Source organism: Erinaceus europaeus, chromosome 18 (genome assembly GCF_950295315.1).
Source record: "Erinaceus europaeus chromosome 18, mEriEur2.1, whole genome shotgun sequence".
In the NCBI taxonomy this organism is placed as follows: domain Eukaryota; kingdom Metazoa; phylum Chordata; class Mammalia; order Eulipotyphla; family Erinaceidae; genus Erinaceus; species Erinaceus europaeus.
This window is the reverse complement of record NC_080179.1, coordinates 32,964,667-32,978,560: the sequence shown is the minus strand read 5'-3', so window position 1 is coordinate 32,978,560 and position 13,894 is coordinate 32,964,667. Positions and strand designations below refer to the sequence as shown.

General features: G+C 34.9%; 1 protein-coding gene across 8 annotated transcripts in view; it reads left to right on the top strand.

Annotated features, from left to right (window-relative positions):
* Nucleotides 1-13,576, top strand: part of MARCHF7 (membrane associated ring-CH-type finger 7) — a 45,240-nt gene extending 31,664 nt beyond the window's left edge. For 4 of the 8 annotated variants that reach the window (XM_007537376.3, XM_016194424.2, XM_060177874.1 and 1 more), the window contains 4 exons: nucleotides 343-452; nucleotides 6,534-6,647; nucleotides 8,020-8,068; nucleotides 11,570-13,576. In XM_007537376.3, coding sequence (XP_007537438.1) covers nucleotides 343-452; nucleotides 6,534-6,647; nucleotides 8,020-8,068; nucleotides 11,570-11,628 — 332 coding nt within the window. In that variant the 3' untranslated portion in view covers nucleotides 11,629-13,576. Of the gene's footprint in view, nucleotides 1-342; nucleotides 476-6,533; nucleotides 6,648-8,019; nucleotides 8,069-11,569 lie in introns of all 8 variants that reach the window. The other 4 variants (XM_060177872.1, XM_060177873.1, XR_009545957.1 and 1 more) reach the window with 3 other exon arrangements.
* The last annotated feature ends 318 nt before the right edge of the window (nucleotides 13,577-13,894 follow it).

The following is a 13,894-nucleotide window of genomic DNA, read 5'->3' as shown; positions in this document are numbered from 1 at the left end:
GTTATTTTCATGATATCTTGCTAAGGTAGATGATTAAGTAGGAAATACAAATGACATTACACTATCACTTTTCCATAGAGGTAGGTGAATATCTGAAGAAAAACAGACAAATACATTAAAAAAAAATGGGAGAAGGCTTAAATAACAGGTGGACCTGAAAAGCATTATGGGCTTTAGGGGTTGTTGCACAAGGAGATATTACTGGTTTATAGATGTAATACAGTCTTTCTCATTCTGCCTCCTCTTTTTCCTTTCTCTCTCCCGTTTTCCTATATTAAAAGTCTTCAAGAAAAAAATGTTTTCTTGTTGACAATAAACTTAAGTTTTCTAAATTTTTACCAGGTTCTTCACTAGAAGCTGTAACCACCTGTGAACTCTGTAAACAGAAGTTGCAGCTTAACTTGGAGGATTTTGATATTCATGAACTACATAGAGCTCATGCAAATGAACAAGTTAGTATATTTTGCCTAATTTGGTAAGTGTCTATTCTATGTTTAAAGGACAACTCTTGAAGATTAAACCATGGTCAACAAACATTAAAGTAGTAGACAAGGCACTGTACACATGTGGCAACAATTTTATCTTGTAAATCATAATCTCCACCATTATAATTATTAAATATTAATTTATTTCACATCCTCTATTCCTGCCTCTCACTTAATTGAATAGGTTGCCTTTTGGTTACCAACAGGTTACCAATAGGTTACCAATAAATAATGCTAATTCCTATTATTTCTCTCTTTAGTATTTGTATCTTTACATCTAGCTGTTCAGTATAATAAATGGTGGTGGGGTTCTCTGATCATGTAACTTTTTTTAAATGAGACATGGCGAAAGAATGAACAAATGCCTGAAACAATTTCATGAAGAGATAGTGAATGAACGCCTTCCCTTTTTTTCTTCAAAAAATGCCTACATAAAAAAAACTATTTTAAAGTGAACAGTTCAGCAATAAATGTAGTTTTAAAATTACAGCATATAGTTCTAAGGCATCTCACCACCCAGAGGAAAATCCTCTAGCCTTTAAATATACTGAAAAAATAACATTTTTTCCATTTTTCTATGCAGAAATATATCAAGGCTTTTCCCAGCAATCTAATACTTGCACCCCATTCTTTTCATTCCACTTTTTAAAAAATTTTTTTACATATAAAAAGGAAACACTGACAAAACCATAGGATAAGAGGGATACAACTCCATACAGTTCATACCACCAAACAACTTTCCATCTTTCTTTAGCAGCCATCAATTTGTGTTATCTATCTAGGTAACCACCTATTCCAGAGTTTCATATATAGGCACCCCCTATATCAGCTTTTGCAAACATCTTTTACTTTTAAAATGTGAGAATTATACCTTTTGAAAAATTTATTAAAACCATAAGCACTTCTTAGAAAATTGTGCAGATACTCTGATGTAAGTCTGAGTGTGTTTCATTAAAAGAAAGAGGACCCATAGGAGATTTATCACCTCCAATTAAGCGTGCCTCTCATGTTACCACTTCAAATGCGGGCAGCTGATTTTTAGAAAAATATAGTATTTGGTGCCAGATGAAGGGTTAGATTGGTTAACAGTCAAATAATCAGGAAATAAAGAAGTTAATGGTGGTCTGGGAGATGGGTCAGTGGATCAAGCACTGGACTCAAGCTTAAGGTTCCAAGTTCAGTCACTGGCAGCACATGCACCAGAGTGATGTCTGATTCTCTCCTTCTGTCTTTCTCATAAATACTATTTTAAAATTTTCACAGCTAAAAAAGAAGGGGAAAATGTGCAAATACAAATTCTATGTATAATTTAAGAATCCTTGAAGCTAGTTGGCCTATATCCAGATTAAGAATTCTTAATGAATGAAACACTGGGCAGTTGATATAGCTCAAATACTATTATAATACTAATTGTGTTTTTAATAAAACATTTGTCCAAAAAGGAAACCACATATAATAAGGAATGATTTTAAAACCCCCCCCAAGAAGTTCTCTAGACAGCTAAACATCCGGTATTTTAAAGAACTGGAAAATAGTATTTGAAAAGGTGCAGATGATTTTTGTCTTTGCAAAATGAAAGATTACAAAAGATGTTTTTTTTTTTTCTACCATTCTTCCTTTTCTAGGGGTTCTATCTTGTCTCTTAATGGTGGTTTGTCGTCTTTTCAATTCATCCAGGAATGTTTTTATTATTCTTCAAGAACTTTGAGGACCCAAAATCTTAATTTACAAGTATTATGAAACAATAGGTAGAGTCATTATAAAAACAATGGCAGTCTCAATTAGAATAATTTTGACTTTAACTTATTTGTTCTGTGAGAATCATGAATTCAAGTGACTTGTTAACTGACTTCATTTTATTTTTTTGTAATGTGCCAGGAAATGAACTCAAGTTTTGTATACTTACAATACAGCTGAGCAGCCTTCAGGTCCCTCTTTTTTTTTTTTCCTCCTCTCTCTCTCTCTTCTCTCTCTTTCTTTCTCTCTCCTCCTCCTTTTTCTTTTTTAAAAACATATATGGAGAGGGAAAAACAGAGGAGACACTTCGGCTTCACTCACCATCCATAGAGCCTTCCTGAGTATCCCCCAGGGCTTCAACCCAGGGTCCCATGCATGGTAAGGCATGCTGCACTTACTGGGTGACTACGTGCTGTTCCCTACCTTTGTTTTAAATGATTAGTGTAATATAGTTTACTTCCTAATAGTGCAGTGGCTCTATCCTTTTCAAGATGATTGCCATTAAAGTTTTAAAAATCTTTTTATATGTGATTTCCTGTTAATTTAAAAATCAACTGCAAAACATTTCAAGAAACCAAGGTTTCACTGAGGCTTCACACTTGTGCAGTTCCACAACTCCTAGTGATTTTTTTTGGGGGGGGTGGGGATGACACTACAGTACTATTCTGTCATTCATCAGGCTCCCTTTACCATGATGGCTTCCATGTGGTGATCTCGGTCTCAAACTCAGGTCTTTCTGCATGGTGACATACGCGTTTTGCCAGATGAACTGTCACCTGGCCCCTCAGGAAACTTAATCAAATTCTACTTAATTGAATACTTAGTATATGATAACCATTTTCTTGCTGAATACTAAGAAAGTATGTTCCTTAACCTTAGATGAGTTAATTACAAAAAATAGTGCATCATACAGTTCACTTTATTAAAATTACAGGGCAGGGGATCAGGTGGTAGCGCAGTGAGATAAGCACACGCCATGGCGCGAAGTCGAAGGACTGGCCTGAGGATCCCAGTTCAAGCCCCTGGCTTCCCACTTGCAGGGGAGTCACTTCACAAGCAGTGAAGCAGGTCTGCAGGTGTCTGTCTTTCTCCCTCTCTCTGTCTCCCCAACTCTCCATTTCTCTCTGTCCTACCCAATGGTGACGGCATCAATAACAACAATAACTACAATAATAAAACAAGGGCAACAAAAGGGAATAAATATTTTTAAAAATCTAAAAAAAAAAAAAAAAAAAAAAAGCTGCTAGGAGGAGTGGATTCATGGAATTCACGGTGTCATGGTACAGACACCAAGCCCCAGCAATAACCCTGGAGGCCAAAAAAAAAAATTACAGGACAGACCAGACTTTTTTTTTCCTTTTATAGTTGCTAGCAGGGTTATTGTTTAGACTTAGTGCCTATACAGTGAATCCATTGCTCCCAACAGCCACTCCTCCCTCCTTCTTTACTGTTGTTTATGATAGAGACGAATTAGGAATAAAGGAGAGAAAGGGAAAAAGAGACACCTGCAATATTTCTTCAGCACTTGTGACGCTTCCCCTTGCAGCTGGGGACTGCAGGCTTGAGTATGGTTCATTGTAGATAGTATGCTCTAATGGGTGCAACACCACTGGCCCGCAGATTAAACTTTTAGTAACACTGTAGTTATGATTTATGTTCCTAGCTTCAAAATGACAGAACTATTTTTACCCACTATAATTTTTTATCTTAAGAGGAAAAGTTACTATGCACCACTACCTCACCCAGTCTTTTTTTGTTTTTATATTTATTTATTTTCCCTTTTGTTGCCCTTGTTTTTTATTGTTGTAGTAATGTTATTGATGTTGTCATAGTTGGGTAGGACAGAGAGAAATGGAGAGGGGAGGGGAAGATAGAGAGGGGGAGAGAAAGATAGACACCTGCAGACCTGCTTTACCGCCTATGAAGTGACTCTCCTGCAGGTGGGGATCTGGAGGCTGGAACCGGGATCCTTATGCCTATGCCAGTCCTTGAGCTTTGCGCCACGTGCACTTAACCCGCTGCGCTACCACCTGACTCCCTGTTTGTTATTTTTAAACTTAATTTTTTTAATGAAAGAGAGAACACCAGTGCATCATTAGTATATGCACTGCCAGGGATCAAGCTCAGTACCTCACTATTGTAAGTCCTGTTCTCAACTGCTGATCACTTCCCAGGCTGCTTTTAGTTCATTTTGTGTTTACTTTTGCATTTTAATTAATTGTATTCCATAAGAAACACTTGTTCTGGGAGTTGGAGTGCATGTGGTAAGCGCACGTGGTGCAAAGCGCAAGGATCCCGGCTCCCCACCTGCAGGGGAGTCACTTCACAGGTGGTAAAGCAGGTCTGCAGATGTCTATCTTTCTCTCCCCCTCTCTGTCTCCCCCTCCTCTCCATTTCTCTCTGTCCTATCCAACAACGACAACATCAATAATAACTACAACAATAGAACAAGGGCAACAAAATGGAATATTTTAAAAATATTATTTTTTTTATTGTAGTTATTGTTGTCGTTGTTGGATAGGACAGAGAGAAATGGAGAGAGGAGGGGAAGACAGAGGAGGGGAGAGAAAGATAGAGACCTGCAGACCTGCTTCACCGCCTGTGAAGCGACTCCCCTGCAGGTGGGGAGCCGGGGTTCGAACCGGGATCCTTATGCCGGTCCTTGTGCTTTGCGCCACCTGCGCTTAACCCGCTGCGCTACAGCCCGACTCCCTAAAAATATATTTTTTAAAAAAAGAAAAAAAGGAAACACGTGCTGTATCAATAAGTTTCAGTTACCTATTGATTTAAACAGGTGAAATACCTTTTAAGTAAACATTTATAGCGATTTGAAACAAAAATCTGTTAACTTTAAATCAAGAACCAAAGCATTCTTTCCACTTCCATATGACTTAAAGGCCCTACAATTTTTTTTGTTTCAAATATATTTTATTTACTTTATTTTACTTTTTATTTACTTTTATTTTACTTTATTTACTTTATTTTAAATATATTTTATTTACTTTAATTTTAATGCCAGCTCTGGCTTATGATGGCTCTGGAGGTTCAACCTGGAATCTCAGTGCCTCAGGCATGAAAGTTTTTTTCATAACCATTATGCTGTCTCTCCAGCCTGGCCCTACAATAAAAAATTTTTCAAATTAATTGTGATTGACAAGTCCAGTGTATAAGAGGGGTACAATTCCACACATTTACCTTCACCAGAGTTCCATATCCCATCCCCTCCATTGGAAACATTCCTGTTCTTTGTCCCTCGGGGAGTATGGACCCAGGATCATGATAGGGTGCAGAAGGTGGAAGGTCTGGCTTCTGTAATTGCTGCTCCACTGGACATAGGTAATTGGCAGGTCGATCCATATTCACAGCCTTTTTCTGTCTTTCCCTAGTTGGATAGGGCTCTGGAGAGGTGGGGTTCTAGGACACATTGTGAGGTCTTATGCCCAGGGAAGTCAGGTTGGCATTATAGTAGCATCTGCAACTTAGTGGCTGCATTGCATTAAGATATAAAGCAGAACAATCTGTTTAATAATCAGGAATCTAAAGTTAATAGAAATTTAGCAGATGAGGTTTGGGGTCTACAGTTTGGAAAAAGCTAATAGGTCTATTTTAGGTATATTCCAAGAGGCCCACGACTTGACTAATTTTTGCCTGAGCCCAACAGCTAACATGCAGGTGGGCTAAAGTTATTGTCTGGGGAGATGGTGTCAGAGTTGCAAATAAGACCGGACAGCTGGATCATGGAAGAGAGTAGCTTCCAAGTATGGGAAAAGTATATAAATATTGTTAACTGTAAACCCCATCCATCTGATCTGAGGCCTATATTCAGCACAGGAGCCTGTGTATCTGCATCTCTATAGGTCACATTCCATGGTCATAGCTAGGAACATTCTAGGTTGCACTCATTTCAGGACCAGCCTTCCTACCATTCTTGTTCCACACTGAGGGCAAAATCCTGTAGAGCCCCACAAGTGGTTCCATGATGCTATTCCTGATAGAGATGACCAGTGATGGTGAAGAGAGGGATCTGTTAGAGGCCTCGGCCCATCATATCTGTGTGGTAATCCCAGAATTCCCTGAGTAGCACCCTGGATGATGCAATGCCAATTTTATTAGAACCATTCTATATACAACTTTATAAAACTATGAAAGATATTTTTTCTTGTTTTAGTAGGTATATCTTTTGTTAGGAACTGGATGTGAGTACATTTCCTCTTAAGTTTATCAGTATACTTACTGATACTGAATGTCAATATCAAGTCTACTAATTTTTCATTTTCCATGTTTTTTCTCTTGCTTGCTACCCTGTTGAAGGCTGAGTATGAGTTCATCAGCTCTGGTCTCTACCTAGTTGTGTTACTGCACTTGTGTGAACAGAGCTTTTCTGATATGATGGGAAATACAAATGAGCCAAGCACCCGTGTCCGGGTAAGTAATATTGTAGTGGGGGAAATGGGTGGGTGTATTGCTTCTGGAAAGCAGATTGTCTTAGTATTTTCACATTATGTTTCCTTGGGGAGCTCTTACATTTAAATATTTCTTAAAAATAAAAAAGTACATTTAGTAGAAATTACTGTCTTCTTTCAAGCAACCTGATTTTTCTCATAAAGCTATTTAAAGAAAGTAATTTTAATTTTAAGCTTATGAAACTAATTGGTATATATTTCAGTGAAAAACCAGGACAGATTTGGAAAGTGCTCTTTTTAATTGGGAAAAAATGATCTTATAATTTGAAGTTGAACTCCAAATATCCAAAGCAGTATGAGAAAGTAATATCAATTTACTTGATACTGATATAAATAAGTACTAGTTTTTAAGCATCCACATTACACACTACTTAAGAAATGGACTATTTGGTATTTACTTTATATACTTATTACCTTTACTTGTAGTAGGAGATTAAAGTAAATTATACTGTTAACCACACTGTACTAGAGGTAATTTATTTTCTGCCTCTTTCCCCATTTGTACATTTGTGATTAGTGTCTACATCTCATTATTATTAACATTCTGAGCACTGTATATTTTGAAATGTGTTCATTGACCTATTTTTCATACTATTATAAAAATTCTAAGTTCGGTGATGATGTTTAGTAGCTTATGTAAGATGATGTTTCAAAATTCTACTTTGAAAAGTACCAAGTAATCAAGCCCTGCATCTAGATTGGTGAAACATTTGAGCCAGTTAGACAATTATAATCATTAAGAGAAAAGAAAAGAAACTTTCTATAGCAGTCAGACTAACTACTAAGTACTTCTGAAATCATAATATCAGAATTGCTTCTGAAAAGGCGACTTAGACTTTGGAATGCCTAAACCTTATAAAACATGTAAGATCTATTGAATTAAAAAAAGAAAAAAGCATAGACAAAACTTTCAGAATATTTTATAAGTACAAACTAAAGGTTTATACATACAAGATTATTACTTTTAGGCAAAAACATTGATACTTTTACTTTTTAATTGACGCTAAAATCGAATTCATTTGGGTTCAAATTGCAAAGGTTTTAACTTTTCTCCATAATTTTTTAAAAAATCATTATTTTTAAAAAATAGCATTGGATAAAATTATTTTTACCATACCTGCTCCTAATTTCTACATGATTAATAATGATTATATAAAAAAAATAAAAATATCATTAAACATGTAAATTTTGATGTGGGGGTAGACGGGCCCCTATGTAAAGGCTAAAAATGGTGTTTCTGACTTTTAAGTAGAAATGAATCTCCTATACTGATTCTTTCTTTAGATCCACTTGCAACATTTAAACTACTGTATTTCTTTCTGCATTGTTTCTAGTTTATTAACCTTGCAAGAACTCTTCAGGCACATATGGAAGATCTCGAAAGTAGGTGGAATTTTCCCTCCCCAGACTTGTTGAATTTACTTTTGCAAATTAAACCCTCAGAAAAACCTAAGTATATATTCTTTTAATCCAAGAAGCTTCACATATAAGCCTAATAATTGATTTGGGTAGTTGGGGTTAGATACCTGACATTAGTTTTTTAAAAGCACATTTTACATTGGCATTTATTTTAAGATTCAGGTAGATACAATTTTAACTACCAGAATTTTATTTTTATTTTAAGTAATCATGTTTTAGTCACATTAATTATACCATCATATTAACTAAAAAAATTACAGTTCACTACAGAGAATATTTAACAATACTAGTCTTAAATCAGGGTTTTTTTGTTTTGTATGGAAAACTTGTTAGTCACCTTTATTAGCTCATAAGTAGATTTCTCCGATCTTATTCACTGTGATTCCAGGGTAGATATAAAAGAGTACTAATTTAGTGTATTAGAGAAGCTACATTTTGTTTGATTTGTTTTGCTTCTGTTCAAGACCTCTGCTGCCAGCTTCAGTTTCACTTTTTTTTTTGAGATATTTGTTTATTAGTTTATTTTATCAGAGCATTACTCAGCTCTGGTTTATGGTGGTATGAGGAATTGAACCTTGGACCTCAGAGCTTCGGGCATTAAGAGTGTATTTACATAATGATTATGCTGTCTCCCCAACCCAGCAGTTTTAATTTATTATTTTTTTAATTTTTACTTATAAATTGGATAGAGACAGAAATTGATAAGGAAAGGGGTGATAGAAAGGAAGAGAGACACCTGCAGCCCTGCTTCACCACTTGCAAAGCTTTCCTCCTGCAGGTGGGGACCAGGGACTTGAACCCATGTCCTTGTACATTGTAACATGTGAGCGCCACCACCTGGCCCCAGTTTTAATTTCTTAAGGTCACACTCCAATAGTAAGACTTCTTCCTAGGGTCCTATCTGTAGGCATTTAATGCCCAAGTTTTTACAAGCACCTATAGATCCTACCTTCATCTCAAAGTCTTATAAGTTCCAGGATGCTTCAACCTAAGTAGCCACAAATATTGGTGACTCTGGGACAGTTCCTGGAAATCTAAGATTATTTTACATTTTTTGCCCAAAATGTGACTATCAAATTTCCACAATTTTTTGAAAGAATATGCTCTTTAAAATTTAATTATAAGATAAAGAATTTCCAGGGCTGGGGGATAGATTCCCATAGCACTACTTCACTGCTCATAAAGCTCCCTTCAGGTGGGAGCCTGGGGCTTAGACAGCCTGAGTTTGTGCATATGAACTAGTACACTCAACCAAGTGTGCCATTGCCCAGCCCCTCTACACACTTTTGTAGTGTTTTTAAATATGGGTCCCCCCCCTTCTCCAGGGTTATCGCTGGGCTCAGTGCCTGCACTACAAATCCACTGCTCCTGGAGGCCATTTTTCATTTTTCCCATTTTGTTGCCCTTGTTGTAGTTGTTATTGTTGTTATAGCTATTGTTGGATAGGACAGAGAGAAATCGAGAAGGGGAAGACAGAGAGGAGAAGAGAAAGACACCTGCAGACCAGCTTCACTGCTTGCGATGCGACCCCCCTGCAGGTGGGGCACTGGGGGCTCGAACCGGGACCCTTATGCTGGCCCTTGTGCTTTGCACCATGTGTGCTTAACCCACTGCACTACTGCCCAGCTCCCTAAATATGGACTCTTGAAATGATGATTAACCTCTATATGAATCCTGAAAATACTTTAGTGTTGACTGTGATGTTCATAGCAATTTTATATTGAAAAAAAATCTCAGCTTTTGTTTGAAATAGGTTTGAGAGAACTTAGTGTCATTAGAAAATTGTTATTCTTGTTTAGAGAAGTAGAGGCAAAGAGAGAAAGACGTTATTACTGATACTTCCTCCAGGGTGGGTTGGGGGACTTGGCTCAAACTGGGTCACAAGTATAGCAAATTCTTGGGCATTTTAAGATGTAAATTTTTGTCTATACTACTTTTAAGTTGTAAAAGATTAGAAATATAACCAGGTAATATATTTTCACAGTTTTAATGGGTTAAAATAATATAGAGGAATCAAATGTATATTAAATGAAAAGTCGCCTGCTATTTTTTTTCTAACCTTCGTTCCAATCCCATGTTACATAATGCATATTTTTATCTAAATCAATTTTATACTTTAATAGGTGATTAAAGTACTTTATTTCAGTGTAAATTTTTACCTGATTGCTGTACTTTAATAACTGTTCTCATTTAAAATTTATAGTTTTCTAATCATAGATAGCACTGTCTTTGCCTAATAGGTAAAAGAGAGTATGTAGTGAAATATACCCAAACTTGGCTAGAATGAAAGATATGGGTACTACAAATCAACTAAGTACCAGACTATTTAATATATTCTGATTTTTTTCCTTATGAATTTTCTCCTATGGAGTTAATCAAAAGAAAATATAAGAATTTGTAAAAAGTTATTTTCAGTTTGGCATTTTACTATGATATAGCATCAGAATAAAGGATTGGGTTGATAAAAAGCAGATTTAAATTTGGTTAAGGTAAATAGACTTTAAACTTTTTTTTTAATATTTATTTATTTTCCCTTTCTGTTGCCCTTGTTGTTTTATTGTTGTAGTTATTGATGTCATCGTTGTTAGGACAGAGAGAAATGGAGAGAGGAGAGGGAGAAAAAAGACACCTGCAGACCTGCTTCAATGCCTGTGAAGCGACTCCCCTGTAGGTGGGGAGCTGGGGGCTCAAACCAGGATCCTTAACACTGGTCTTTGCGCCACATGCACTTAACCCGCTGCCCTACTGCCCAACTCCCTAAACTTTTTTAAAGTTTATTCTCTAAAGAGAGTACTTTTTTCCTGTTCTGTGTACTGATTGCTTTTTTAATTGTCTAGCAGTGATGTGAGAAAAGTATACATAAGTTTTAGTTAATGTGGAGAATAGGAATAATCTTGAGGTTTTTTTATTGACTCCAACTATTTTAATGTAGGCTGTGTCTATATAAAGAGTTTTAAAATTAACTAAAAAGAGCTTTTCCTTGACATTGTATAGACATAGCTTTGATATAAATTACAACAACACCCATAACCTGTTATTCTATGTACATTTTTTTTTCATTCCCATCGGATGCATCAAACATGCAGCGGTAATAAGCCAGATTCTACTCAGGTGTGTGAGAGCACTTGCCTTAAGTCCACTTTTTCTCTAGTGTATATATGAACTCCTTTGAACACAAACTGTTCTCAGAATCTTTTCAGAAGATGTTCTTGAACTACATTTTAAAACATTTTCATTTTTATAAAAACTAGAATGACAAAAATATGGAGGGTAGAGGCATTGTATATGAGCATCAGCCATAAATAGTCAAACCACCCTAACCCTGTCATGATAACTTACATTTTTACCAGTTTATTAAATTGGGAATTTTGTTTTAACAAGTTATTGCTGTTCTGGCTTCATATTTACACTTACGTTCCCATCCCCATTAAAGTCATTGCTGATCATTTTGTTTTCTTTCAACAGCTTCAGAGGATGATTCTGAAGAAGATGGAGACCATAACAGAACATTTGATATCGCCTAACTTCATAATAAGACAAATGGATGATCTGTGAACAAGTGTTTATTAAAACTGGCAATTAAGTATGAATTAATTTTGGGGGGGAATGCCTATTGCATACATTAACTATATATAATGAATATATATACACATGTATATGCATATAGATTCATTTTCAAGTGTTGCTCAATTAAATTTGTGCTACTGGACCTTTTAATGTGGCCAGTGAATCTGATGCTTATCAACTGGTAATCTAAAGTATTTTTCTTTCAGGTGAGTGAGGAAAGTATTACCCTTGTTTTAAATATCTAAGCAATGCTGACAACCTACTTTTGTGTTCTGATTACCATAGGCATATTTATTTTTTAAAAAAATTTGTGTTTTTGTCTCTTGCTAGTGAAAAAAGTGGAACAGAATATGTTTTTAAAATGTCAAATGGCACCTAATTATTTTTCCTTTTAAAAATGCCTTAAGTTGCAATGTCATTTTCATAATCATTTACTTCCAGTGTTTAAAAATGGGGAAGGGAGAAGAGTTGTAATGAACATTGTATTAGGTTTCCAAATTTAATTTGAATTTTAAATTCACTTAGCAGTATAATCTTAAGTCTTAAATAAAATAAATAAATATTAGATGTGTAAATGATGGATAAATTTTTCTGTTGATTTATAAAATGGGGATTATATTTGATAGGCCATAGTATGTTGATATTCCTTCTAGGAATATTACAGCTGTAAATTATATTGGAATTGCCAGTCAGCTGTTATTTGGCAAAAGAAAAAAAATTACAGCAATCTCAAGTTAATGTAATATTTTTCAAATCTACATTCAGAGTTTAAAAGCACTGGTTTTCAGTGTGTTTTTTTAGCATTGTCTGTGACTTCTTTATAGATAAATGTGATAAAAATAGCCTGTTTGGATCCTGTTCTTTTTTAACTGTTCTTTGCTAAATCTTATTTGATGATTTATTTTTCATTAATTTTGGAGAACAGATCACCATGAACTAATTTACCAGTAAATCTACACTGTTGTCATGTGTTATATATACTTCCATAGCTTTATTTCTTCTGTCAATACCAGTGGGATCCACTTAACACCTTCTGATGGTTTCTGGTTAAATAAAGTCTTATGGCAACAAACTACTTTTTCAAAACCCAGATTGAAACCATGTAATATCTAAAATATGAATCAACAATTTGCCCACATTTAGTCATTTTGTTGCTCTTATGTAAAACTTTGGCTCTAAATAAAGTGCATACTTCTTGATTTACTTTAGAGTTTGAACTCTTTCCTTTTAAACTGGTGCTTAAAGATGTCACCGCTTGTATATAAAAAAGAATGTTGAAATTTAAGACCCCATTTCATGTAATATAAATTTCTAAAATATTTGCTCAACTTGCTTTTTTGCACTGACTTAAAGCAAAAAATATAAAATTTAAGGATGTCAGTCTCGTTATTTTCTGTTCTTAGGAATGTTCTGAATGGGAACACAAATATTTAATAAAACATCGTACAGAAGTTGTTTTCTACCTAATCAGTGTTTTTTATTTTTAAAAAATTAAATGATAAGGAAACATTCCTATGGTATGCATACAAATTTGTTATATTAAAAGGCATACACAGCAATTTCTTGAATTTTATAATATCCTTAAAGTAGGTTAGTACTGTTCTAATATTTTAGTATCATTTAGTGCTGCTTCATCTTTCAATACTATGTTATCTTCTGATACTCTTGTTTATGTGAATTTGAAAAAAAAAAATCTGTCATTGCTTATTTTAAACTCTGAAGAACAAACCACAACAAAGAGTGAAAGTTCTTAACAGAATGCAGTTAATGTTACTCAAGGTAGTTGTCAAAGTTTAGGAATTAAATTACTACCTGAAACCAAGATGTAAGCAATTTCTGTACTCTGAATGAAAGAAAATCATGTTTGCTGTTGTTAATATTAAAAATAAATACAGATTTAAATGATTTTTTTAACTATCAAATACATAAGGCCTGTATATATATATATATAATTAAGATCTAATACATCATTGCTGGGGGCCCTTAATAACATACTTGAAAAACAGTAAGTTTTAAAGAAGCAAAAGATGTATCTCAATTTTTTTGTTAGTGTGTATCATTATAAGGAGGAGCTTGGGCCTTTGGTTGTTCTGGGATTGAAATAGGACCTCAGGCATATAAGACTTGTGCTCTAGTGCTAAGCATCTCTCAAGCCATGGTCTTAAAGACTATGAATTGTTAAATTTGAATAGGAAAATCAAGTAATTATAGTTTAATATTATC